The sequence below is a fragment of the Semicossyphus pulcher genome, unplaced genomic scaffold (assembly GCF_022749685.1).
Source record: "Semicossyphus pulcher isolate SPU_LCO1_2020_fin unplaced genomic scaffold, fSemPul1.0.p SCAF_13, whole genome shotgun sequence".
Classification (NCBI taxonomy): domain Eukaryota; kingdom Metazoa; phylum Chordata; class Actinopteri; order Labriformes; family Labridae; genus Semicossyphus; species Semicossyphus pulcher.
In genome coordinates, this window is record NW_027211637.1 from 28,979,097 (window position 1) to 29,004,084 (window position 24,988).

General features: G+C 41.5%; 3 protein-coding genes across 3 annotated transcripts in view; 1 reads left to right on the forward strand and 2 right to left on the reverse strand.

Annotated features, from left to right (window-relative positions):
- Positions 1 to 339: 339 nt before the first annotated feature.
- On the reverse strand, positions 340 to 14,128 carry pip4k2ca (phosphatidylinositol-5-phosphate 4-kinase, type II, gamma a). Its single transcript, XM_069660663.1, has 10 exons — positions 13,678 to 14,128; positions 12,498 to 12,595; positions 12,199 to 12,295; positions 11,930 to 12,079; positions 5,948 to 6,094; positions 5,727 to 5,765; positions 5,527 to 5,640; positions 3,454 to 3,718; positions 3,001 to 3,104; positions 340 to 2,807 (listed from the first exon to the last, which is right to left on the reverse strand). The coding sequence occupies exons 1-10, from the start codon at positions 13,834 to 13,836 to the stop codon at positions 2,727 to 2,729; spliced, it is 1,254 nt and encodes a 417-aa protein (XP_069516764.1). The 5' UTR covers positions 13,837 to 14,128; the 3' UTR covers positions 340 to 2,726.
- Positions 14,129 to 19,106: 4,978 nt separating this feature from the next.
- igfbp6b (insulin-like growth factor binding protein 6b) lies at positions 19,107 to 21,823 on the reverse strand. The gene is made up of 4 exons (XM_069660306.1): positions 21,356 to 21,823; positions 20,505 to 20,539; positions 19,611 to 19,730; positions 19,107 to 19,263 (listed from the first exon to the last, which is right to left on the reverse strand). The coding sequence occupies exons 1-4, from the start codon at positions 21,690 to 21,692 to the stop codon at positions 19,150 to 19,152; spliced, it is 606 nt and encodes a 201-aa protein (XP_069516407.1). The 5' UTR covers positions 21,693 to 21,823; the 3' UTR covers positions 19,107 to 19,149.
- A 2,533-nt stretch (positions 21,824 to 24,356) lies between these two features.
- The window catches only part of spryd3 (SPRY domain containing 3), a 55,455-nt gene continuing 54,823 nt past the window's right edge, over positions 24,357 to 24,988 (forward strand). Inside the window, exon 1 of the mRNA XM_069659470.1 lies at positions 24,357 to 24,443. The gene's annotated coding sequence lies outside the window, so the exon portion shown is untranslated. The remainder of the gene's footprint in view (positions 24,444 to 24,988) is intronic.

The following is a 24,988-nucleotide window of genomic DNA, read 5'->3' on the forward strand; positions in this document are numbered from 1 at the left end:
CCCGACTTCACCATCGGAAGTTGGAAATTTCTCGAGTTCCCAGTTGTCTGGAACGCCTACGTTGGCGACAAAGTTCAGCCTGTTCCAATTTGCCATTAAAAAGAAGAAGCAGTCACAGAAGGCCAAATGTTGCAATCTTGATTTCCGCTAAAAGCTAAATGTCCGTGTTTAATTTTAGACGCTGTATCCTGTTGACACTAAGGAAGTAAGTTGTGCGTAGCGTGCTACATGGAAGTGTGCTAACGGAAGTGAGACACCATCACAGTCATTATTTCCAGATAAACGTTTCCTCACACATGATTAAATAATGAGTCAGACACTTTTCATAAGTTCTTTGTAAAATATATTTTGGTCCAAAAGCTGATTTGCAAAAATACAACAACATGTGCAATCATTGAGTAGATGAGGCCTCATACAGACTGATCTGTATCTACGCAGCCTTGCCAGTGCTGAGCTGTATATCACCGAGTTAAGGCTAACTGCATGAGCTACGGAAATGTAGTGTTAACAATGTTTTACACAGTACCCTGGTTATCACTGGATGTCATTATTACAATGCACAGACAATAGTTCCTAGTTCTATTGCTATATTTTCTACATCCTATCACAATGATTCACTTTGCGCACATTAGCCGTTTTAATGCACACTACACCACAAGTTCAAAAAGGAGTCTGTCCAGAGGAATCATGGACGGGCTCATTTTCAAAAGTGTTTTGGAGCTCAATTTCACATGAACACGTGAAGCATTTCATTAACAAGGCCGGACTGATCCTGGAAGTCGGATGAGTCGCTTCATTAACGCACGCCCAGCGCTGTGGGTGAAGAAATGCTCCAAGGTCAGCCACCTCACATTCTCCTTACAGGCTGCTGCAGCTGAGAGACACGGGGCTGCATCACATGTTTAAATAATATGATATGCTTTCTATTTAAATACCACACACTTACCATTTCAACTTACAAAGCTGTTCTGTACATATTATTTTAAATTTAGTGCAGACTTTGGTGGATTTGTTCCTTTCGAATAGTGTTTAATTTAAGCACTCTGTTACAGCAGAGTTTATATAATTGTATGCAAAGTGCAAATCCTGCAGGGTAAAGCTTTGATCCCACACATTTGGCACTCTAAACACCAAAACAGCCTGCTTCAATAGATAAATATTAACTTTCAAGAGTAGAGACTAGACTTCCATTGTTGTTTGAAACCCACTTACATCATAGATCATTCTAGAGTTTAAGGAACAGTTTGACATTTTTGGGAGATTATTTGTTTTCTTACCAAAGTAAGACAAACACATTGACACAAAGCCAGCAGCAGGTGAGATTAGCTTAGCACGAAGGTTGGGAACAGCCTGGAGAGGCAGCCTGGCTCTGACGTTTTTAGTATACATATTATGTTAATTAGTTTGCGGTGGTAGCAGGTTCATTTTATTACCAAGCCAGGCTAGCATTTCCCCGCCCATCTCCAGTCATTCAGCTAACCTGTGCTAACTGTCTCCATGTCGTCTGATAGATTCATATTTAAAGGCGCCCTTTGGAGTTTTCTTTCTAACAAATGAAAGTAATGTTTACATACAGTGTGACTCACCAAAACCCACTGTGTGTATCCTTGAGAAAATAGCAAAGGCTGACTACTACTTTAGAAGCAGGGGTAAGGAACTTTGGGAACCAGCAAGAGTGAGCTCTCTCTCTTCCTTCAGGCCTCCCCTCTCAGAAAGCTGCAATCATGACCGCGCAGTGCCGGACCACTGCAGGAGGACAATTCCACGAGGGAAGGGTTAGCATCGTCGTCACCGGTAGCCGTAATGAACTACGTTTACCTGCCATTCTTGTGCGACTAGCTTGCAAGCTTTAACCATTCGTCTGCCTAGCCTGGTGGAAGAGTCTGCTCATGAGTGCACAGGCAGAGCGCGAGCAGGAAGGCGGATCAGAAAGCCGTGCAATCGCTTCATTCAGTCCCAGAGAAATGATTCAACAGGCTTATTACATGCTTGTAAAGTTCACGGATACTGTCCTCCTTTATTTTGTCAGACCATTGATTTATTAAAACATTTCCGGATTAAAGACAAATATAACAAAAATGCTTCTCGAATAAATTGTCCAGTATTAACATCCTTTTTTACAAGGCTTCTCCTACACGCCTGTTTTTTTACCGCTATTTGTAGATTAAAGAAATAGTGACGCACCATAAGCAGGACTCTGTGTCCACTGTATATCTAATTTTCCTCATGCAAAAGACAAACAAAACAGTGGCCTACTCATAAAAATAATTCCTGTTCCATTGTGCTACTAGAGGCCAAAAACTCCAAAGGGAACCTTTAACAGACACACGGTGTGGTGCATCCTCTCATCTTACTTTTGGCAGGAAAACAAATAAACTGACTCCTAAAAATGTCAAACTCTGTAAGTTCGGTCTACGCCTGGGGAACCAGACAAAGATGATATTTGATCTCACACTAACGCGGTCCAACACTTTGAACACTGATCAACAGCAGTTTGTTTCCATGTACCCTTCTGCTCCAGAGTTAGTCCTTGAAGAGCGTTTAATGACGGTAAGAAACGCTTATTTAACCCTTAAAATAAATATATGCATCAGAAGTAGAAGAACATCATATTGCTACAAGTAGTCTTTGTCTCAGATCACCATCTTTAAATAACGACCTGTGTGTGCATACTATTTTTGGTCATAGGTAAAATAGACTTCTCGCTGGACTTACAGGAGAGTTCATTACGCAAAAATGTTTGAGATGAAGTCACGAAATCGTTTGGCGTACTGCTCGGGGTGGACTGTGGAGATTTCAGCGCCCGCCTGCAGCAGAGAGAGAGAGAGGAGAAACAGAGCAAAGAAAGGTCATCAGCATGATTTGTATACATGCTCCTCTTCATGACATGACATTAAAGCAAACATCAAAGGTTCGCCCTCCGTGCAGGTACGACCTGAGTGTTGTGAACATGTTGACAGCCGCCCTCCACCTCTTTCCTTCCTCTCTCGTTCTACTCACCCCGTGTTTGACAGTTTTTGCTGCATGAGCGGCTTTCTTCTTTGTGTCGTACTGAGTAAGTACGTCAATCAGGCCCATGAAATAGACCTCCCTCTGAGGGGCTCCTGAGATGAAAGGCAGAGAACAATCAGGGTTGTGTTGTACGGCCTGTATTGATACTATTGTGCTGGCGGTGACAGGGTTCACACAACAATCATCAAGATTAAAGCTCCCTGAGATTGAATGAAATATAAAACCTCTGAAGTATATCATAATAATTGTCCAGATGGCCTTAAAATAAAAGGGAAGCTGAGCACACAGACATGTGAAGAAGAATTCAGAGGAAATGTTCTGAACAGACCAAAACTAACGACTAACTTTCCCTGATGAACGTAAAGCTTTTATCAGCCTTAGATATTTTTGTGAGTCCCTGCTTCAGTGTTCAATATTCTATGCTGTTTTAAAACATCTCACCTGCACAGCTCCCGACTGCGTACACGTCTACATAGGGGTCGAACTCCCCGGGCCCCAAAGGCTTGCAGGCTGACATGTAGCCGGCGATTCCCTCTGGAGACGTGCCATAAGACCCCACCGTGGCTCCAGGTGTGAGGCCGTTCTCCGCCTCTGGGTCTTCCTCGTTAGAAACCTCCTCGCCCTCCTCCTCCTCCCGTTCTGCCCGACCCACATCGTGAATACCAAGCAGGAGGCTGTAGTCCATGATCTTCAGCTTCACCAGAAACTGGAGTGAACAGGAGAGGGACATTTGCTGAGAAGATTTTACAACAAAGTCTGCACAGAATTTAGTGAAAGGGGGAAATAGAAAGTTAAAAAAAGTGCGTAATAAAACTAGAATTGAAAAAAGTATACCTTTGCGACCAATATACCAGTATAAAATGCAGAGAGAGGTATGTTATTGTCTTATGTTAAGTGGTGACGTCACATCTCTGCATTAAACCATTTCTGGGTCAAAGCCGCTCCAACATCTCCTGTGTACAATATGCCTCAGTGCTGAGTTCCTCGCTGTTTTAAGCGAGGAAAACTAACTTGATTGTTGCTACCGCTAGCTAAAGCACCGGTAGCTAGCAGGAATGCAAACTCGACATGGTTAAAACAGATGGTTGGCTGTGATTTGTGTGTTGTGAATGTGTTTCAAATAAAAATGAATTGAAATGGTGATGACATGACTTGTTTACACGTTTTTTTAATAAACAGCTTTAGAAAACCTTTTCCCCTCTGGGACATCCCCCAAAACACACTGCGTCTATTCCAGATTGTACGGTATTTTTTTTTTTAAATTGACTGAAAAGTAATTGGAAACAATTTTGATCTACTAATTGTTTCAGTAAATTCTCTTTTTTAATTTATTTTTTTGGCCTTTTATGCCTCCGCTGAGACAGAGAGGGGACAGCAGATAGCGCTGGAAACAGGGGAAGAGAGAGTGGGAACAAGCGACAAAGGAGCGAGGGTGTGAGCCCAACCCAGGGCAGACGCATCGAGGACCGCAGCCCCCGCACACGGGACACAAGTCTCTTCCTCCAGCTTCTCAAATGTGAGGATTAGATGCTTTTTTTTTCTATGGTCATTTGAGTTTTGCACAGTTGGTGGAAAGAAACAAAACTATTTCAATATGCCGACTTGTGCTGCGAGAAAATTGATGCACTGAAACACAGATCAATAAAATATTAATCTAAATATAAGTTGCAGCTCGGATGGGAAAATAATCATTGTTTTCATTATTCTACATCAGTGAGATCAACAAGTTATACAGGTACAGCAAAATTCTGTTTTATATATCAACGAATATTTTATCTTGATGGCATATATTTATCTTGTTTTTACGAAGGGTTACCCTCTTAGTCTTGAGCAGTCGTCACTCTTTGTATCATGTTTACCAAGTCTGTCTTGAGCTGTTGACTGAGTGTGTAAAAGGAGACCGACTCTGACTGTAAACCAAATCTACCTGCAGGTACAAATAAAGTAACCAAAGCTAACAGATTCTTTTCTTGAATAATGCATTTAGTCTTTGAACTTTCAGCAAATAGCACACTCATGTTGAATACGACGTCTTCAACTTTAACCTGTCCAACTGTCCAAAACAAAGATATTTGTTTAGTATCACAGAAGACAAAATCTCTGCTGAAGCGACTCCTGAATCCTCCTCTGTTGTATGTTTGTAATGTGTGTGTACCTGTGTGTGCCACGCCAAAGACAAACATCCTGCAAATCACCTCCAAACGGACAACAAGTTTGTCTCATTCTGAAATATTCTGATTAAAGAAACTCGCATTTAAAATTACTTTATCAATATCAAAAGAGATTCTGATAAATCTTGTATTAATTGAGCACTAAAATAATCTACTTATCGTTTCATGTTATATTTAAATTTACCTCCTTCACTAGCAAATATATTTCACATTCGTCCTCCTGCTGCCAAAATGGCCTCACAGGAGACGAGGAGAGGAGGATCTCTGATGTGCTGATGCTGCCGCTGTGTGGCAGCGGCGTGCAACAACAATGAGGAGTCACATTTAAAGACAGGTCACCTACCTCCACGTCTCTGTTCAGCTTCTCCATGAACTTCTCCTTCTGCTCCTCGGTGACGTACACCTTCTGCATGTTGTTCCTGAAGTCCATGTCTTTGAAGGTAGGAAGCTCTTTTCCCTTTAGGAATAAAATATATCATCAGCAGTGAGACGGTGGGAGGCAAAATGATATGAAAGAGATCGAAGGGGAGAGGTTTCTTTTACCCTTTCTTTGTCACTTGCTTCACGAGCCACCAGAGAGCCCTGCAAGAACAAATAGTTGTGACTAAAACAGAATAAACCACTTCTGAATGAAAACAAAGGCAGCTTGTTTTATTTCCTGTGCATTAGAGAGAACTAACTTCTGCACGACTTCATTATTTCTTTGTGAACCAGTGATGAGAAGAGGGATGTGTGATTTAAATGTGCGTGCAGTTCCTCCTCACCTTCAGGTCGTACTTCCTGTGCACAACCAGTCTGTGGCTGAACATGTTCCTCATGACGATCAGGTAGGTCTCCTCGTTGTCCACGCTCACCCGGTACATACCCAGGAACTGTGGCAGCAGGGTGCTGCCGTGACACTTCACTATGTGCTGCAGAGAGGAAACAATTAGCATGAACGGTGCAGAGGATGGACTAATGCCTTCAATGATGAACACGCAAGAAGTAAAATCAAGTTAAACAGTAGAAGACAGATTCATGGATGACGGATTAATACATGAAGAATCACAGGCTAACATTTAAACAAGTTACTGGTTCTATCCCCCTGAAGGAGTCCCCTGAAACACACAGTAGGAGGTTAAAAGCGTAATTTTACATGTCTAAACACTTGTTTTTGTTTTGTGCGTGGATTCTGGCACAGAGGAAAAACACTCCCCTAGCGCTTCAGGATCAGCCAAGAGCACGAGTGACCACAAATGGTGGACAGCTGATCATGTTTTTGTCAGAGCTGTAATCTAAGTCCTTCCTGTTGTACGTGACTCTGTAATATATCGGTGACTACATGTGAGTCAGAGGAGACACCTGGCAGTCTATTTCCTCCTCAGGCAACAGTTAAAGTTGGCAACGACGCCGACTGCAGCGGTAGGATGAGTGTGGCTCTGGACGAAGAGCTGCTTGTCAACTAATCACAGGGTTGGCCGTTAGATCCTTGGCTCCTGCTGTACATATGTTGAAGTGTCCTTTGGCAAGATATGGGGCTTGCTGCGCACGGCAGCTCTGTCTTCATCAGATATGTGTGTATGAGAATTGTAACGCTGGATTAACGCTTCTGCGTGCAATCTATGGTACTCTCTATTTAGGGGTGTGGATTTTTGGTACGGCACGTGTTCTGCTTTCTGTTTGTAGTACGCTTGTAGTCCTAGCAGTATTGACCAATCATGTATCAGCAGGCTGCGGCGAATGCAGGAAAAACAGTTGGTGCGGAGAGCAAAAGCAGGCAGAACGTAATCCACTGTTACGACATCCCGGCTCCCAACAGCATCATCTGACAATGATTTAGCTTCTTATTAACTTCTACAGACATCTTGAGATATATTCCCCTGACGCTGTGTCCCGAGAGCCGTTCAGCTTTTAGACTTCCTCGAATGCGTCAGAAATGATCGATCTGACCTCTGTTCATTCATTCTCTTGAGGACAGACCTGACAAAGCTGCATGATGTTATGTTTGATGTTATTTCAGCCAACGTAAGACCTGTTAATTAAAGTCAATCACAAGATTTACAGTTTACGAAAGCCGGCTTCTTTTTCGGGTTCATACCAACAATGTGGAAAAGGAAGTCTTGACTGGAAGTCGTTTATGGCTAACCGCTGGCTAAACCAGACACACCCGACATGTTCCTTGCTGTCCCTATAGGAGGCAATCTATGGTACTCTCCATTTAGGCGTGTGGATTTTTGGTATGGCAAGTGTTCTGGTTTCTGTTTGTAATACGCTTGTAGTCCTAGTAGTATTGACCAATCACGTATCAGCAGGCTGCGGCGAATGCAGGAAAAACAGTCAGTGTGAAGAGCAAAAGCAGGCAGAACGTAATCCACCCGACATGTTCCTCGTTGTCCCTACAGGAGGCTATATCGACGTCAGATTATAGCCGATGGGCTACGAGATTGAATCTTTGGTTATTTTGATACAGATTCATCTATCATTTATTTTCTCGATCATGTGGTCTATAAAAAGATCAAAAACCTATTTTAAAAAAGGCCCATCACAATTTCCCAGAACTTAGGTGACTTCTTCCAAATGGATTGCAGCCAGCACAGCCTGTAAGAAGCTATAAGAAGCCAAGTTTTCATCTATAATCCAAACTCTCCCGCCAGTTTATTAAGTTCACTCGTACAATGTAATGCCACCCAATAAACAGCTCTGCCATGGATTTAAGAAGCCTTTAAGAAGCTAATAATATTTCTGTTTTAGTTGACACTGTCAGACGGGAAATAACTTTGAGTTTGAGTTGTTGTGTTAAACTGATATTCTACACATCTCAATATAATCCTATCCTGCTCAACACCCCAGCAAACTACTGAATTAAAACCTGTCATTGTAAATCAAGACTCAATATTATTATATCTGGGACGCCAGAGCTAACTGTTGAGCCTCCCTTGATAACCCTGTTGATGTGCTGGCTCTTGCTGGCCAACTAACTACAACTAGTGGGGGCCGTTAGAAGCCTTGTGGTAGAGTAGGTAGTATCGGCGTTGTCAATACCTGGAGCTCGCCAGATCGAAGCCTGGGTCTGTTGAAGGTGGCAATGCTGCTCGGGCTACGGTGACCACTAAGGATCATGTGGTAGGTTAATTATAAGTATTGGGATGAGGGCACAAGGGGAGGGGTTTCTTCACTGAGCACTTATCCTAATCATTAGGGCAAGTATCTTACTAATTTGCAACAAATGTGTGTGTTCAAAAACAACTACAAAGTGCAAAAATGATGTCAAATACGGATCCAAAGGTTGAAAAGCTGGTCTCAAGAATAAATCCCTACAGCTACAAAAAAAAAAAAACATGAATCCAGATCCTCAATGTTCCTGAAATGATTCCATTAACGCCCAAAAGCAAAAAGTATAACAAAGATAAAGCCTGTTCAAGCACAGCATCTACATTTTTAGTTCCTCAGCTGAGCAGGGTTAGCTAAAAAACAAAAGATACCGAAATATTTCAGTATTTCACTAATACGAAACAGCTGTTTGACATGCAAAACAAGTGCCCGTAACTCTAAATGTTTACAAGAAAGCCAGTAAAATAAACTGCAATCTGCCAGCTGTCCTACTACTGTGGAAACTGTGTGATGCCAACGCAGGAGCTCTGTTAACAAGGAGTTCATTCAGGGCCAAGTGCGTTAAAAAAAACAAAAACACTGAAACAGAGCTGCCATTTTCCTCATCTCCCTCCCTGCTCTCTGTAGGCCGCGTAACCACCGGCTACACATTCCAATACGAGCTCAAAGCGGCCAAAAGTTTGCTCAGTGGTATTTTAGCCTCCAGTGAGACCCAGTTCTGAAGTACCCACGCGACTCAGCCACACAAGTATGAGCAGTGATAACAGGCCGGCCAGCATATGTGAAATAATAGAAACAAACAACACAGAGGTGAAAGTGTCAGCTCGCTCTGATCTCTCCTACTAATGTACTCCGACTATTTACATGATGTGTAGATATGAACATTTGAATATCTTTAATATACCAGTGATCGTATAACACAGCATTTGTCCTCTATGCTTAGTCCTGCTTTAACCTTGTAGTTGTTCTGCCTAAAGAGGAGGTCAAAGTTTAAACACCTTAAAGCCAGAGATTTGGCTCTTGCACAAGGACACTTCAGCAGGACAGATGTTCTCCGTCCTCTGGTTGAAAATGTACCAATCTCCCTGCTCACTGCGCCACTTTGCCGCTCCAGGCAAGACGTTAAAACTAAAAATAGTCATATTTGGGTCGACTTTCCTCACCTACCAGGCAGAAAAATGCTCCCCCAGGAAGAAGTTCTCATTTTAGGAACTCTGTGACAAATTCTCTCACGAGGTTTTTTAGCCATAAAAGCGGGTCCAAACAAAGGTTGAAGACAAAATACTGCATGAAGGAAACACATCATCACAGCTTTTATCAAGGTTCAGTAACGCAGACAGGAGGTGAAAGATCCTGGCTCTGTGTGTGTGATGTTAATGTGTCGAGAGACTGACAGGCTAACCTTGAATGGGCGACTGAGGGAAAGACTGAATGAGCAGAAAGCAGACTGAGTTTTCATTGCAGTTTCATTTTCTATCACCTATTTAGGGATGCATGGCCCTTATACTGACATCCGCTATTATTTAGATACTGACTCGGATAGCTATATCAGGTATAAGTTTACATACATCTGTAAGTGCAGGTTATACTCTTCAGATGTCAACAAAGCACTGGGCAGAATCAGGCCTGAATCATATGAGAAGAATTTTAACGTTTTTATTTCAATAACTTCCATGTCATGTGACCTAGAGTCTCTAAATCAATGTCAGATGTTAATACTCACCTGGACAAATAGGACACACCTCATTATATTGGATTTTATTGCTTTATCTATTTTTAATCTGACTGATTCACAGCTTTCATCAATCATAAATATTGTGTTTTAAATTTGATTGCCTCCAGGTCTCATGATATCAGCCACACTAGGCATTCGAACATATAAAATTGCTGATCACCTCTAGTTTAGTCAACTTTGTAACACCTGTGGTGTTCCCGGTCAAAAATGACCGCCATATAGGAAATTAACAGGTAACACAAGATTATGTTCACCCATCAGATGGAAAACATCCCCATTCAAATCCCCCCACATGAACCACACACTTCAGACTGAACAACTGGACCGATTGAACCAGAAAAAGAGGAGTTGGAAGTTGAACCAGAGATAGAGGAGGATGTCTCAGAAATGTAAGACAACATTTTCAATGTCTGTTCTTTGTATATTCACTGCAGTTATTCATGTTAAACACTAGTCTGACACATTTTTAGAGGTCAGGTGGAGGGCAGTATTTCCATGGAATATTATCATTAAACAGTTTGCTAGGTTTTTAAGAGAATTTCACCACATATGCCGGTCACTTGTGTGACTCAAATTCACTCAAAAAGGGAGATTGCAAATATCTGGGAGCATTAAATAATTGGCAGTACCCGGTTTTAAAACAAAAAAAAGAATAAATTCAAATGTAGCTATAAGAATATTTCTTGCAATGTGCAATTTCATATTTCAATATTGCGAAAAACAATGTCGATAAACAAATATTGAAGAGTGCATAATCTAATCTGCTGTTCTGCGTGTTTTACACAAAGTCTGTGTTTGTAACATCTCCTGTTTTTTTATCACCACTAAATTGACAACAGTTAATCTGAGGGTAACTGATGGTTTGGTTCTCTTCCCAACCACAGTCGCATTCAGCTTAAAGGAGCACCTGGCCCCTGGACAAGTCGCTGTCAAGTCAAATCTGGTGTTCTCTGTAATCGATAGAAGCAATAATATTTGAAATTTTAGCCATAGCTGTGGAGAAAGTTGCACAAACAGCTTGTGGTTTCACCCATTCTATATTCCTACAACACCCAGCGTGCATTGCACCCCTCCCTCTGAAAGGAACAGCCCAGCGAGAGACGCTGGAGTGCAATACTACCGTTTACAAGTCAAGGACATTGATCGCTGCAGGCAGTGGGTCAGAGCGGTACAGAACAAAATACGACAAGAGTGGATCATCTAAATAATCTTCAGGTCTACGGTCTACATTTCAAACCTGATGATTCTAAATGAGACATGACATCGGAGGCGGGCAGCCTAGATTGAGGAAGTGTAGTTTAGCGAGCTCCCTGGCCTCCGCCAGATGACGAGGTTTTCCAGGGTAGATAGCATCCTCCAAAGGCACAGAGCGAAATTGTATTCTTTTCCTACCATAATGGCATTAGCTCCCCATAACAGCATGATAGGACTGAGGTTGAAAATCGAACTGGCCCTTTAAAGATGCAAGTTAACATTGCACTATGTCTCTGTTGTTTACTCTTCCACTCTAAACTGCTGCTGTAAGGTAGGTGCTCATGACCTGCCAGCTCCCCCAAAACCTCCTGATCACCCCCTGAGGGAGTGGCTGTTAGTTTAGAAGGCGCTTGATTTGATATGCAGCAGAGTTTTCTGCCGGAGGAGCACACATTTTAAACATCAATATCGCCGTCAACGATGTTAATTTAATCATGTTAAGACAATATCATGATCAGGATTTATATTTGATTAATTGTGCTGCCCTAATAAGGCATACAGCTTATTAATCAAACACTGCTACCTGATCACTACTTATTATGACGACCAACAAACCCTGACCTGTGCGTTCATAATATAAATACAAGTGTTTGTTTTGGTCTCTTTTCATGACATTTCTTCACGATAAGAAATAAAGGAGCGATTCCCTTTAACATGCAGAACTCACCTGGTGATACTCCGACAGGATGCTGTGCATGTCTGCGACGTCCTCGCTGGAGATCTGCTTGATGACGAGCGTGCGGTCGTAGGAGTTGAGGAGCAGACAGTCTCCCTGGTCGTCTAGGCTCCTCATCGGGGAGCTGCGGGTCAACGAGACCTGGAGAACGGGAAACCAAAAGCATGCAATGATTATTATCAACTACATTTTAAGTGAATTTAGAATTCTAAAGCAACATTGGGTTCTTATAGACACATCCCTGTTCTTAAATCACACACCTGATAGTCCAGATCTTCAATACCAAAGCGTTCCCTTAGATTTCTGAAGACCTGAGGACAGTATTCTTTGAACTTAAAATGTCCTGGAAGATTTTCTCTGTGAAGGAGAAGACGTGGGAGAATTCAACATCTGGCTGAACATCTGTCGAACCCTACAGGCAAATATCTGTTTATGTTCTCAGGCACAAGGAGAGGGAACTGGAAAGCTTCAGAGTCAGCCACATATCTAATTTATTTACATTTCAATCCTGGTCCACTGTGTACTTTATTTCACTGTGTATTTTATTTGTGTGTCTTACTTGTTGAAGAGGTGGTTGTTGACTTTGATCTTGGTGTTGGCTTTGAAGTCATCCGGCAGCAGCATGACAGGAACGGGCACCTGGTTTAGATCATTAATCTGCAAGAAGAAAGGTTAATGCTTAAAGATGATCATTAAAGAGTCGAATTTGGAGGCTAAACCAGGGTTACAGCAAATGTTTACTTCACTGTCACATTAACTAAGTCGTTACATCAACTAACTTCATCTCAGAGTGCAATAGTTTTCAGTGATTATTGGCCTTTTCTTATTTGTTTTAATTGTTGCATAATTATTGTACCAGGCCTAAATTAAGGTTCTCTGGTTCACGCTTCTCAAATGTCTCAGTTTTCTCTGTTATAAATGATTATAAGCTGAACATTGTTGCACTGTAGATCTGATATTTTTAGCTGTATATTGGTATTTTTCTATCAATTAAATCAAATGAATGATCTAACATTTAGTTACCCTAATCTGCCTATAAAGTTAAGAATAAATGTCTTTTAAAAAATTCCCTCATTTGTTGTAAGGATATTTCATTTACTATGATTAACATAAAGCTGCAGAGTCTAAATTAAGCTTATATTTTAATTATTTGTTGATAAACTGCAGATGTAGTCTATAATTACATTTTTATATTTGAAAGGATGATTTATAATGCTGCAATACTGACCGGGACGCTACAATGACTGGCTATTGTTGGTCAAACCCAACTCAAAACACCTAAGAGTGTAACGTTAGCTGATGTAACACCTGTTATATTGCATTCTTTCTCCCTTCTGATTGAATGAACTGATAACACCTTGTAGCGGAATTACAACTACAAAGACTGTTTTCCCATGGTCTGTTAATGGGTTTTGATAGCTGTTGTGAAAAATTGCGAGTCCATAGTATCTAAAGGCCACTTTAATGAGTGCTGAGTCAAATATTTAAATGGCTGTGTGAAAGAAACAGGTGCCCAGGCGTGTATTAGCCTGCCGCTACGTCCGCATAACCTGTTTATATATGTTAAAAGCGGCTGTGTATTTTCTGTAGATGACCCCTGGTGTCACATAATTCCCTGCAACATCTCATAGCTTGCTAACGCCCCTGCTAGCTGAGCTAGCTAAATTTACATGGCACAGTTACATTGTGGTTACTCTCAGCATTAGCATTTACAGCAACGTTAGCTTCCACTGACTCACCGAGTGATTGACGCCCCACATGAAGACGCTCAGGACGGGGTCGCTGGCTCGAAACACCTTCACCTTCTGCTGCACGAAGTGCTTCTTTTTCGTTTTAGTCTTGGGCGCCAGGACAACCATGGGACTGGAAATGGACCCCGAGTTACCGAGGGTAGCCATGACCGCAGACTGGCTTCTCCTCGTCCCTGTTGAGAGAGCTGGCGAGTGCAGTGACACTTCTTCCTGATAGCTACCGTTACTAAGCTAAATTAGCAAAATTAGCTAACGTTCCTCTCGCTGCTCCTCCCCGGATCACTCGCGACGACAAACAAACCAAAGGTCAACTGTCGGGTGTCGTTAGCGTTATACCCAAGCTGTTTTTCTGAAGAAAAATTTAACGATTAAACCCGCGAGATGAATCATTACTTAACTTCATCCATGTGTGACTACGTACAATATTTTCCGAATAATCGCTGACAGTCCACCACCGCCCCCTCGAGCCCACCCATGTTATTATCAACCACGTGGTGAGTTCGTAATTGACAGCTCGCAGAAACCAATAAAATCTAGGCTATTGAGTCAGGTGACCAGAGATAGGCGGGCACAACGCCATATCGTGCTGCGTTCAGGTCCAGATTACGGTCGGAATTATTATCTCTCCAATACTTGAATGCAGCACTCATATTACATACTACATTACTCGGTCATTCGGCCAATTTCAGTTTCAGGACACATACAGTTTCGCCACAGTTACGCTCAACACATAAATAAAACATTATTCACCCCATTCATCCACCGTTAGCTACGCTAGTAAAATATGTTTGATCTCACAGATGTTTTCTTTCTGTCCCGAAGGAACTCTTTTTTTCGATTTGCGTTTCAAGTCTATAGATCTTCAAAATTTCAATTCAATATATGCAATTCAAATATACTAGAGACCTAAGTTCAGCCATAAGATCAGTCAAATAAGGGTTGGGTTCATATACCTGTAGCATCTGTGACCTGTTAGATTCTGTGACAAACACTGGTACCTTGAGCAAGAATAATCACCCATAATTAAATATGAACAGCAAAAACACATGTCTAAATAACCAGTTTCAAGCTTAGCTTATGTTAAAATTAAAATGCTGCTTACATGTAAAGTAAATATACTTGTATCTGTCATTATAACTGGTAAAATGTCACAAAATTGTTAATGAGTGAATGTAGCCTATGTCCAAACTGTCTGCAACTAACGTCCTACTTTTAATACAGGAACCCAGATGTATGCAAATGCATGATACAACATCTTCCTTTATGTATACCCAAAGAGATTTTCAACCTCTGGGGGGCAGTAAGTCCCCTAAACAAAGTCACAACATCATTTGATGTCTGACGGAAACAGAGCTTCCCACAGTTTTACATGAAGCCTGATTGTTTCAGTTCTCTCATTAAAGGGGCGCTGCAGCAATGTGATGCGCTTTACTACAGACCCCTAGTGGCAGAAATACAGACTATGTGTTTCAGTCACTCTTTTTCTATTTCTATTTTCTATAGAAAAATCTATTAAAATATATGAAAGTAATCTTTAATTCCAAATTTAAGAACTTTTTAAAGTTTAAATTTAAGTTTTTGTGCCAGAAGTTCCAATTTCCCCAAATGCTGTGAATGCAGCACTGATTCCAACAAACTGCACATATATTTTCTCTCTGTGAAGAGGTTCTTATAGAAAACAAGCCCTTTTTTCTTTCTATGAAACATCTCATCACAGTATTTATAGCATAATGATGTTATAAATTTGTGTGTTTTGCCCCAAATATTAGTTAATTAATTAATTCAGAATATTAATAATGACAGAATAAGTGCACAATCTCTTGTTACGACTCTTTTAAGGACTTTTCCAGGTGCTTGAGATCAAATATGTGTCATAGAAATATTTGGAAATAATAGCAATTTCTGCTAATTATGAGCTTTAACATCTGTACGTTTTCTAAACTTTGACCCAGATAATCGAGTCAGTCTGCATCTTAGACTCTCGATTGGAAGATTTCATTTTCAAACTTAAATGTGCTGTCTTCACTCACATCGTAATTGCACACTTTTTAATGTAGTGATACAAACCAGCAGGTGGATATACTGTGCTCGAACAGACATGTAACTGGCTTCATCTCATGCTCAATGCACAGAAAAGAATCTCCAAGAATAGCAAACACCCTAGATAGAGAAGTAGGACGTGTGGTGGTGTGATTCTACAAAGGATCATGCTTCCTCCTTCAGTTTTTTTTTCCTACATTTTATATTATGCATGGACAATGAGATATTCTATGCTGTTACCTTGGAAACAGGCATGTATCTGGTCCCTGTGTTGCGAAGCAGAAGAGAAAATGATCCTTTATGTGCCTGGTAATGGCAGCAAAGCAGCATGACTCTAATGTGCTCTAATGTTTAATTTCTATTTCACTGCAGAGGGGATTCTCACAAGCACAGCGAGTGGATATGAGCCTCGAACTGCAGAGGCTTTTTGACTTCCTGATACACAGAAATCTGTTCATGTGCTGCTGATGATTCAGAGAAAACATCAGTGCAGCACCAGCAGCTTCAGGAGTGACTCTGCAGAACCGTCTGCACTGTTTAAAAGGTTGGACACTCACACTTTGATGAAATAAAACAATCTCATCAATGCACTTCCTTCAAAATCTTTGCACAGCTTATCCGATAGCGTTCTGCGTATACATAAATCCTTCTAGGTGACTCTCTTTGAGTTAAGCTCTGTTCAGCAGCTTGTAGAAGAAGATGGCATTGGGTTTTAATGCTCGAAAGGAGGCCTTAATATCTTCCAGCTTGGCAGAAAATGTCTTTCCTTTCTAACTTAGCAAACGTGTTTTGTTGCTGATTGCTTACTGCAGATATCAAACTAAGTCTTTCCAATCAGCTACAGTCTAATGTAGATGTAATAAATTATTTCTGTGTCATTGCTGCTGGAACAGTAAAGTCCATCCTTTGGTTGGTTCAACATTTTGGTCCAGCAATGAGATTATTGGCTCTTAATGCAATATTAAACCTCTGTATTTTCTTACAGACTAACATGAGGTTGACATTTGTTACATTTCTGGTGAAATGTTTTTGGATTATTTCCCATGGATTTCTGGTGCAGATATTCAGGGTGCAAAGAGGATGAGTCCTCTGCAATTTGAACCCCAAAGATGTCTGTCTCTTACAATATTAGCGCACAGAGAGCCCTGCGAACACAGAGATGACTCCGCCTCAGAGGGTGTCATGGCTGCAGATTCTTCTACAAACATGCTGTTCTTTCATGATCTTATAATTGCAAAGTCATGCGTTCAAAATGTTTCGTTTTATTGCAAATTCGCTCCTTATATTGTTCATAGTGCTACATCTATTATTACAATACAATAGCAATAAGCCGCATGCTAATGTGGAAGCCTGTCAAGATTATTCTGACTACTTTACCATCTGTTGCTCAGTTTGATCTGAAACTACTTTTACTGCTGCTGTTAAATACATAAACAGGTTTAAAAGGTGTAATATTTTTTTCTTAAATGTTCTGCAGCGACTCCGGCTTCCTCCCATGGTCCAAAGACGTGCTCGTTAGGTTCCATGGCGACCCTAAAACTGCCCAGTAGGTGTGAATGTGTGTGTTAAAAGTTGTCTGTTTCTATGTGTCAGCCCTGTGATTGACTGGCGATCAGTTCAGGGTGTAACCCCGCCTCTCACCCAGTGACAGCTGGGATAGGCTCCAGCCCCCATGTGACCCTGAACAGGCTAAGCGGTATAGAAGATGATGTTCTGTAGCAGAAGTAGAGTAGCATTAAATTAAAGGATTCAGGAATGTACATCAAAATTACTATGTGGGGCATATTTGTGAATATCTGAATGATGATGTATGTGCTTGTGTGTGCTTACTCATTTAAGCTTTCCTGGTTAAATTAAGGTAGATAAAAACTCCCTTTCATGATGAGTATAATTGTTATTGTCATCTTTCTCTCATCTTCATAAAACTCATCTCTAATGTCCATCTTTCATTTCATAAGAACACACCCGACAGCCGCTGTTATATTAATATATGTTTTATTCTTCTCCACTTTTATTATCATTATGTTTTATTTTCATATTTGCAAATCTTACAGGTCCTTTGTGCACGGACCTTTCATCACGGCACACACATTGGCACAACAAGATTGTTCAGAAATAGATAAATTCTAATCACACTGTAATAGCACACAATTTCATGACTTTTGCAAGGACTCGGGAAAGACATACAATAACAATAACAAATTTGTCCTTTTTTTTTCTCTGTTTAAAATCAGAATTTGAAAGAATAATGTGCCAAAAATAAAACATAAGTGTAACATGGACATTCTCAGTTCTCAGATAAACAAAGCATAAATAAAACAGTCAAATTAAAAACATGAGATATAACCATAAGATGTGCAGCAGTTGAATAGAGCTCTGATGAATGTGATGAGTTTTGCCATAAAGGTGCCTTTAGAGCACAACACTTCCCCTAACATGAAATAAAATAATCTCTGTCTTTAAATAAGAAACTGCTGACAATATAAAAATACATGGCATTGTACTGTAGTTCATTAAATAAACCAACAATTCATATATAAAATATTATATTGACGTGTATAAAAATATGCCTTACAACTTTTTGAAAAGGGTAACAGCCGTAAGCTTTTAGTCTGCCACTTCAGAACACACAGTCGACCACAAAATTCAAACATATGTACAAACAATCAACTAATAAGCAGTCAGAACGCCATTTTGACAAAGTAAATGAACAGAAGCATCCAGGATCATATTCGTATGACTATTTTTTCTGACTCGACACATATATAAGATACTGTAAGATTCAAGCAGTACTGGATGGACATACAGACTCAAAAAATAAATTAATAGAAAAGAAATATTCTGTCGATTAGGTATGTTGATATCAGTGTATCTTTGGAGAGAGGGAGAGAGGACGGTGAGGGAGACACATTTTTTTTTAAACGTTTGTGTCACATCACCTGCGTAACAGTATTTCAGCCCACTGAGATCAGAACAAACACAGGCAGTGTCAGCTATCCTAAAGTAAGAAGGAAAAAAACAGAGATCTACCAGAAAGCCAGGACAAGAGCCAGGGAATATAGAGATCATTCGGAGTAATACCGCTTTGGATCACTGAGGCAGTTCACGGAGCGTTAATGTGAGCATGCAGCATGTCACCGGACGACGCAGAGGACGCTGCTGCAACTGTTGAACATTCAGGCAGATGTTGCTGTTGCTGCTGCTGGACTGTGAGAGTGTGTGTGTCTTGCTTCTAGAGAGGACTTTAACCGGTGTGTGTTTTCCATAGGAAGTGGTTTATCCCTGCTACCTCCTGTCCAGGCAGTGTCTAGCACATGCTAAAGCCACCCCCTCTCCCTGTGCTCCTGCTCCTCCACCACCTCCTCCTCCTCCTCCTTCTCCTCTTCCTCCAGGCTCAGAGCAATAGGACAGCCTCATCCCTCACTCGCCATCACACGGTATTGTACCATCTTCGCTGGCACGTGAGGGCACGGGTGTGCCGAGCTCGTCCACGCACCAGCAGTGGCCACGCTGCATGCCCTTGGAGGAGCGGCACTGTGTGAGATTAAAAGACAGAGAGAGAGAGAGAGGGAGATTTTAAAAAGGGGAAGGAGGGCGGAGATTGAGTGGGGGAGTAGGGGAAAGGTGGCGAGAGAGGAAGAGAGAGAAAATGATATGTCATCATAGCGCAGTACTGATTCTCTGAGCTCACAGCTGAGAGGCTCACAGAGAGAAGTGTCAATTTTTCTCACAGAGAAATCTCAGAAAGCTGCAGTGGAGTGCAGCTCTCAGATATGCATAGAGTCACAGTGCTTCAGAGACACGTTCACACACATGTAAGAGCCAATAAAGTTCCAGTAATATGTTTCATGATGTTTCAGGTGACTGCAACAACACTCTACCTGCTTTTTCCTGTAGAAGCCACGAGTGTCACAGTTGGGTATATAGATGTCACGGTCAGACTGGAAGATTGTCAGCTCGAGACCCCTCAGGACACTGTTAAGCAGCTTGCGGCAGGGTGCCTAAAAAACAACAGCAATGCAGAGTGTGACTTCTTCATCTAACCTGTCTTCATCTACAGAGTGGCAGTGGCAAGCTGCTATCTCCCCTCAGGTGGTTGTGTTGGCAGCAATCTGCTTTGATTGCAACACATGTCGATGTGAATCACAAAGGATTAGCTACAGTGATGCAGCATTAGAGCCAGAAGCAGCAGAGAATATGTATATATTTATATATATATCAGATGTCACATATTGTATAACATTATATAACCATATTGTTACACAATGCTTTAGCTTTTCAGGTCACTGAATGTAATGAAGTGACGTGTGCGTTTTTTTTGTGTGTGTGTCACTTTGTGAGACGAAACTGTGTCATCTTGATCAATCCTGTGACGACAGCTGTTCTCATGATATCATACTGTACATTTGAGCTTGAAAGCTGCAGATCAGCCGGCTCGCAAAGTGAAAAATCTGAGGCGGCAGCGGCCGTCTTGAAACTTTCCTGATTCACATCATGCTCAATTAGTTCTGCCGCATAGCAGCACACACATCATGCACCATAATGCATGGCTTCAGGGCAGTGTGTGTACATGCCACTGCAACACCCCAAACAGCACAGGATCTATGGCTAGAACTCTCTATAATATAATGCAGCTCCGTATGCAGCCCTTTCCATCACATATAAGGTGTATTAATGCGATCTTGTTAGATAGAATGCTTTATACATGTCACGAGTTTGATCATTTAAGGGGATAATGACACATTAAAGATTGTAAAATAAGAACATGAACTTACTCTTTCAATGTCACCACTGTGTGAGGGATGAGGACCTGAGAGGAAATGAGAATGTGCCATTAAACCAACATAGCTGGTTGTTAACATCAAACCACATGAAATGTCACATTTTACAGTTTATGCTGCACATCCAATATTTAGACTTTTGTATCTATCTTTGCATCTTCTTTTCCACTAAATATTACTAAGCAGTCAGTGAGATGAGATGTATCTGAGGGGGTTTAATGAGAGACCTAATTTCCATCAGTATATTTCCTTTTCAGATTGTTAATCGCAGTATCTCCGTTTGAACAGTAGATGGAGATCACTGCAATAAAAGCAGCCTGATCAGGATGTAGGTGACACTGTGACAGTTTCACATTCATTTGAAATTCCCTTCAGAGAGGCTCACTTGTAGGACAGATCATTGCCATGCACCCTGTCATTGAAATGAATGAAATATATGACACTGTGCAAACAAATAAAAGCTGGGATGTGCATCTTTCACTTATACACTTTTGCAACAGCCAAGAAGACATAAAAGGTGCTCGTTTTGTGTGATCTTTACAATACGCCTGTAATGACAAATGACATTTTTATCACAGTGACTCCAGAGGCACTGCTGAGCAGTATTGAATGCTGGAGGTTTGCAAATTCATCTGTGCTGCACAAAATGCATCCAGGCTTAAATGTCACGCACTAATTGGCCTTTCTTTTTGTTGGTGAGTGACACAGCATCACATGCAACACAGGAGACACACTGTAAATACAAGTCTACCTGCAGTGTCCATGCATGCGCCGTCTGTAGGCGCATGCATGTACGTGTGCATACATGATTTCATGCACGTGTGTGTGTGTATACAGTGTCTTACCTGTGGGGTGGGGCCTCTCAGTGGGACTAGTCCTGCTGTGCTTGGCGCAAATGCCCCTTCCCTGCAACAGAGCCTGCAGAGGGCTGTGCTCCCTCGGCGGGGGGACACAGCGGAGCCCCTTGGCACAGCTCAGGGTGTACACACCACAGGGCTCTCCCTGGGCCAACACTGATGTGCTGCCAGCAACGTTATGGTCCCTGGGGGGCCGGCCTGCCCCCAGTGGATCCTTGCAGGAGGGACAGACCTTGAAGGGGCCCAAGCGGTTTGCCCCGGTCCATGATCCGCAGTGAGCAATCAGCAACAAAGCAACGGTTGTTAAGTTAGAAAGGATAGGCATTTTTCTGTCCAGGTCTCAGGTTCTCCACTCTGTCACTCTCTGTCAGTTAAATGTGGCTGAGGCTATTTCTGGATGTATATATTTCTCCCTCTCTCTCTCCCTTTCTCTCCCCTTTCCTTAGTCTTCCTCCCGTTTCTATACAGTAGCTCTCCTTGGTGCTTTGCCGGTTGAGTCCCCTGCAGTGCCAGAGGAGACAAATGGAGATCGAGAGAGACACAGCAAAGCACCGGCTTTTAAAGATCTGAAAGGCGGTGATAGAGAGTGAGTGAGTGAGAGAGAGAGAGAAAGAGAGAGAGAGCACAGTTATGACACCTTCAGGGGCTGGGACTCAGAGAGAGAGAGAGAAAAAGAGAGAGAGAAAGAGAGGGAGGTGGCAGGGAGGGAGAGAGCAAGTGGGGGGTGGATTATGTTCCTTTCAGAAATTATCAAAATCTCCCCACCCCTTCCTGTTCTATACCAACACATACATCCAGCCCTTCTTCTTACACTTGAGCTCAATGTTACAAATGCATAAAGAGTAGTTTTCATGCTAAGCTTTTTGCACTTTTTTCCAATGTCAGAGACCTTTCTGGAATAATATTTGCCATGGTAACACATAGAAATACATATACAGTATGTGCTTCAATCAGCCTCACCACTGCAATGCTATTTGCTACAATACATGCACAGCTGTGTGAATTATCCTGCTACAGGGGATATTTCCTGCACCGACATGTTATTCAACAGCTTCCTTTTGTACTCAAGAAGCCTTTTCCTATGTATGTACGCAAAACCAATGAAACAGTTAAGAAATAAAGACTGATTTTACTTCAGAATAATTACCAAAAAGAAGTGTAACATACAAATGTGAGACTACTTCATGAAGAATACAGTTTAACTGGGATTCAGCACATTTAAATCTGATGAGTCAGAAATGCATCGACTCTACAAAAAGGCTAATCCAGTCTTTAATGAAGCCGGACAACTTTTTTTTTTACATTTCAGCAGCTATAAGATATTACCTGACTTCATGGACCATATCACACCTTTATGTGTGAGGCCAGCTAAGGCTATAGCTCACCAGTTGTTTGGATTGGAAGAGTAATCATCTAGATGATTAGGAGAAACGAGGGGAGGGGGGGGGGGACTTACTTTAGGAGGAATGCACATCGACCAGCCCAAGCCACACTGCTAATAGTGTAATCCATCCATTACTCTCCACTCAGCCAGTTTGGATTTTCCGTCTTCAAAAAGACCAAAAGTCCTTTATGCTTCAGCTCAACACACAACACTCGGTCCTGCCATGAAAAACTTCTGTGTCTGCACAGTTCTGTGAGGTTTACAGATGAAGAAATACAGGTTATTTGCTGTGCATTAATTATGTTGTTTAAATACACCAGTCATAAATCTTCTACTCTTTCATACAGATTCCAAAAGCAACTCTGCAATGACTGCAGTTAAAATACACCTGACCTGGCAAGTGTTCCTGTACTACTTTTTTAGTGATTTCCTGAAAACATTCAGTTAGCTAGATTTTGTGTTTTTGATCATAACCACAGAAGTAGTTTTGCTATTGTTTTACTTGGTAATTACGTTCTACTGTCCGCACAGAACCTTATGGCACTGAAAAAACATACATGTGCATACACTATGTATTAAAAGAGACATAGAAAGCAAAGTCAAGGATTTGGTGTGCGGTTAAAGGTGTGCGGTATGAAGACTGTGGAGGAATTCCTCTCTTATCTAGTGTCTCATTGTCTCCGGTGTTATCTGCCGTTTCCTTGAAGCCAGCGGTGCTCTGAGGACAGATGCAACATGAACATGAAGCCATATATTTTTAGAGCATAAACAGAATTTGGGTGTAATTACCTACACATACAAAATGTGCTGTGTGCTAGTTGCCTGGCACTGGGTCATTTTCTCCTGCTGTAGTACTGCTGTAGCACAAACATGACAGATCACACACACACACATACCCACTTGTCTGTAATTGCTGGAATTTAGGGTTATATGAGGCCAAATTCTGCTTTGCCATCAGCAGCTTGTTGTTCTGATTAATCTTGGCACAGAGGGTAGAAATCACCTGCCGTCTTGTGTTCCCATCAGCTTGGGAACTGCAGCTTTCCACATATCAGGAGAATGTTCCAAGACACACGCCAGACCAACGGGGGCTCTCCTTTCCACATTGGCCCTGGGTTTGTACATTTTTCCTCCTCCAGCCAGCCACACACTTTCTTCATCAGTTTCTTCCTCCTCTCTGTCTCCCCAGCTCAGGTCTATCCCAGCTGGCTCTGGAAATCTCTCTCCTGCCACTTCTGCTCTTAACACAGTGATAAAAATGCTCACAAATCTTATGGTGGGAAACTTCTCTGCCCTCTTGAGTAGTATCCCTCTGACTCTCTGTTTAGCTGAACAACTACCTACCTAAAGATAGCAATAAAAGCAGTAAAAGAAATACATAATATCGTTTCAGTTTGTAATCATTAAACACAACAGGAACCGGGGGAATGTCGAAATCTTAAATGTTGGTAAATGTGGCATATTGGAGTCAAGTCAAACTAGTACAAACGCATACCAGACGATTTGAGATCTACGATTGGCTAAATGCTTCTCACCATTTTTAAAACACTTGATGCGATTGGCTATTTCACTAACGGTAGTGTGACGTCACTTGGAAGCGCCGAACTCTAGTTTACAAAGTTTTATATGTGGAGCTATGGACAGCTGATGGAGAAAAGTGAGTTTGTATGTCATTAGCCGCCTAGATAACAGGTAAGCGATCGACTTATCGATAATGACAGCTATAATTAATCATTGCTCTGCTCTTCACTCTGATGAACAGACCTTCGTAATCATCTTGCTAAGCAGCGAACCTCAGCTTCAAGCAAAGAAGCTATCACATTAGCCGCTAATAATGCTAACTCATCTTTAACTATGCGCTTAAATTGATCCCTCGTCACCAAGTCAAGAATATATAATCACCTTTTTGAAATTATTGTTAATCAACACTGGACTATATACAATTGTCATTCAAAATGGTAGCTGTTATCGGTCGGAATATTCTTGCTAGCAGAACTTAAACTAGATTTATCGTTAGCATGGTGCTAGCTTGCTAACCTTGACAGCGCTAAATGTAAACAATGACACGCCCACTTTCTCTAGTTGCCGCATTTTGACATGTTATGTGTCAAAGTTTGACTTATATCTTTCTTGCAATTATTGGAGTACATATCTGAGGATATTAAGAGGAGAGTGTCACACAGTTAGGAAGTTTGACGTGTTTGCTAAGCCCTTACGACATCATTGAACGTCACTGA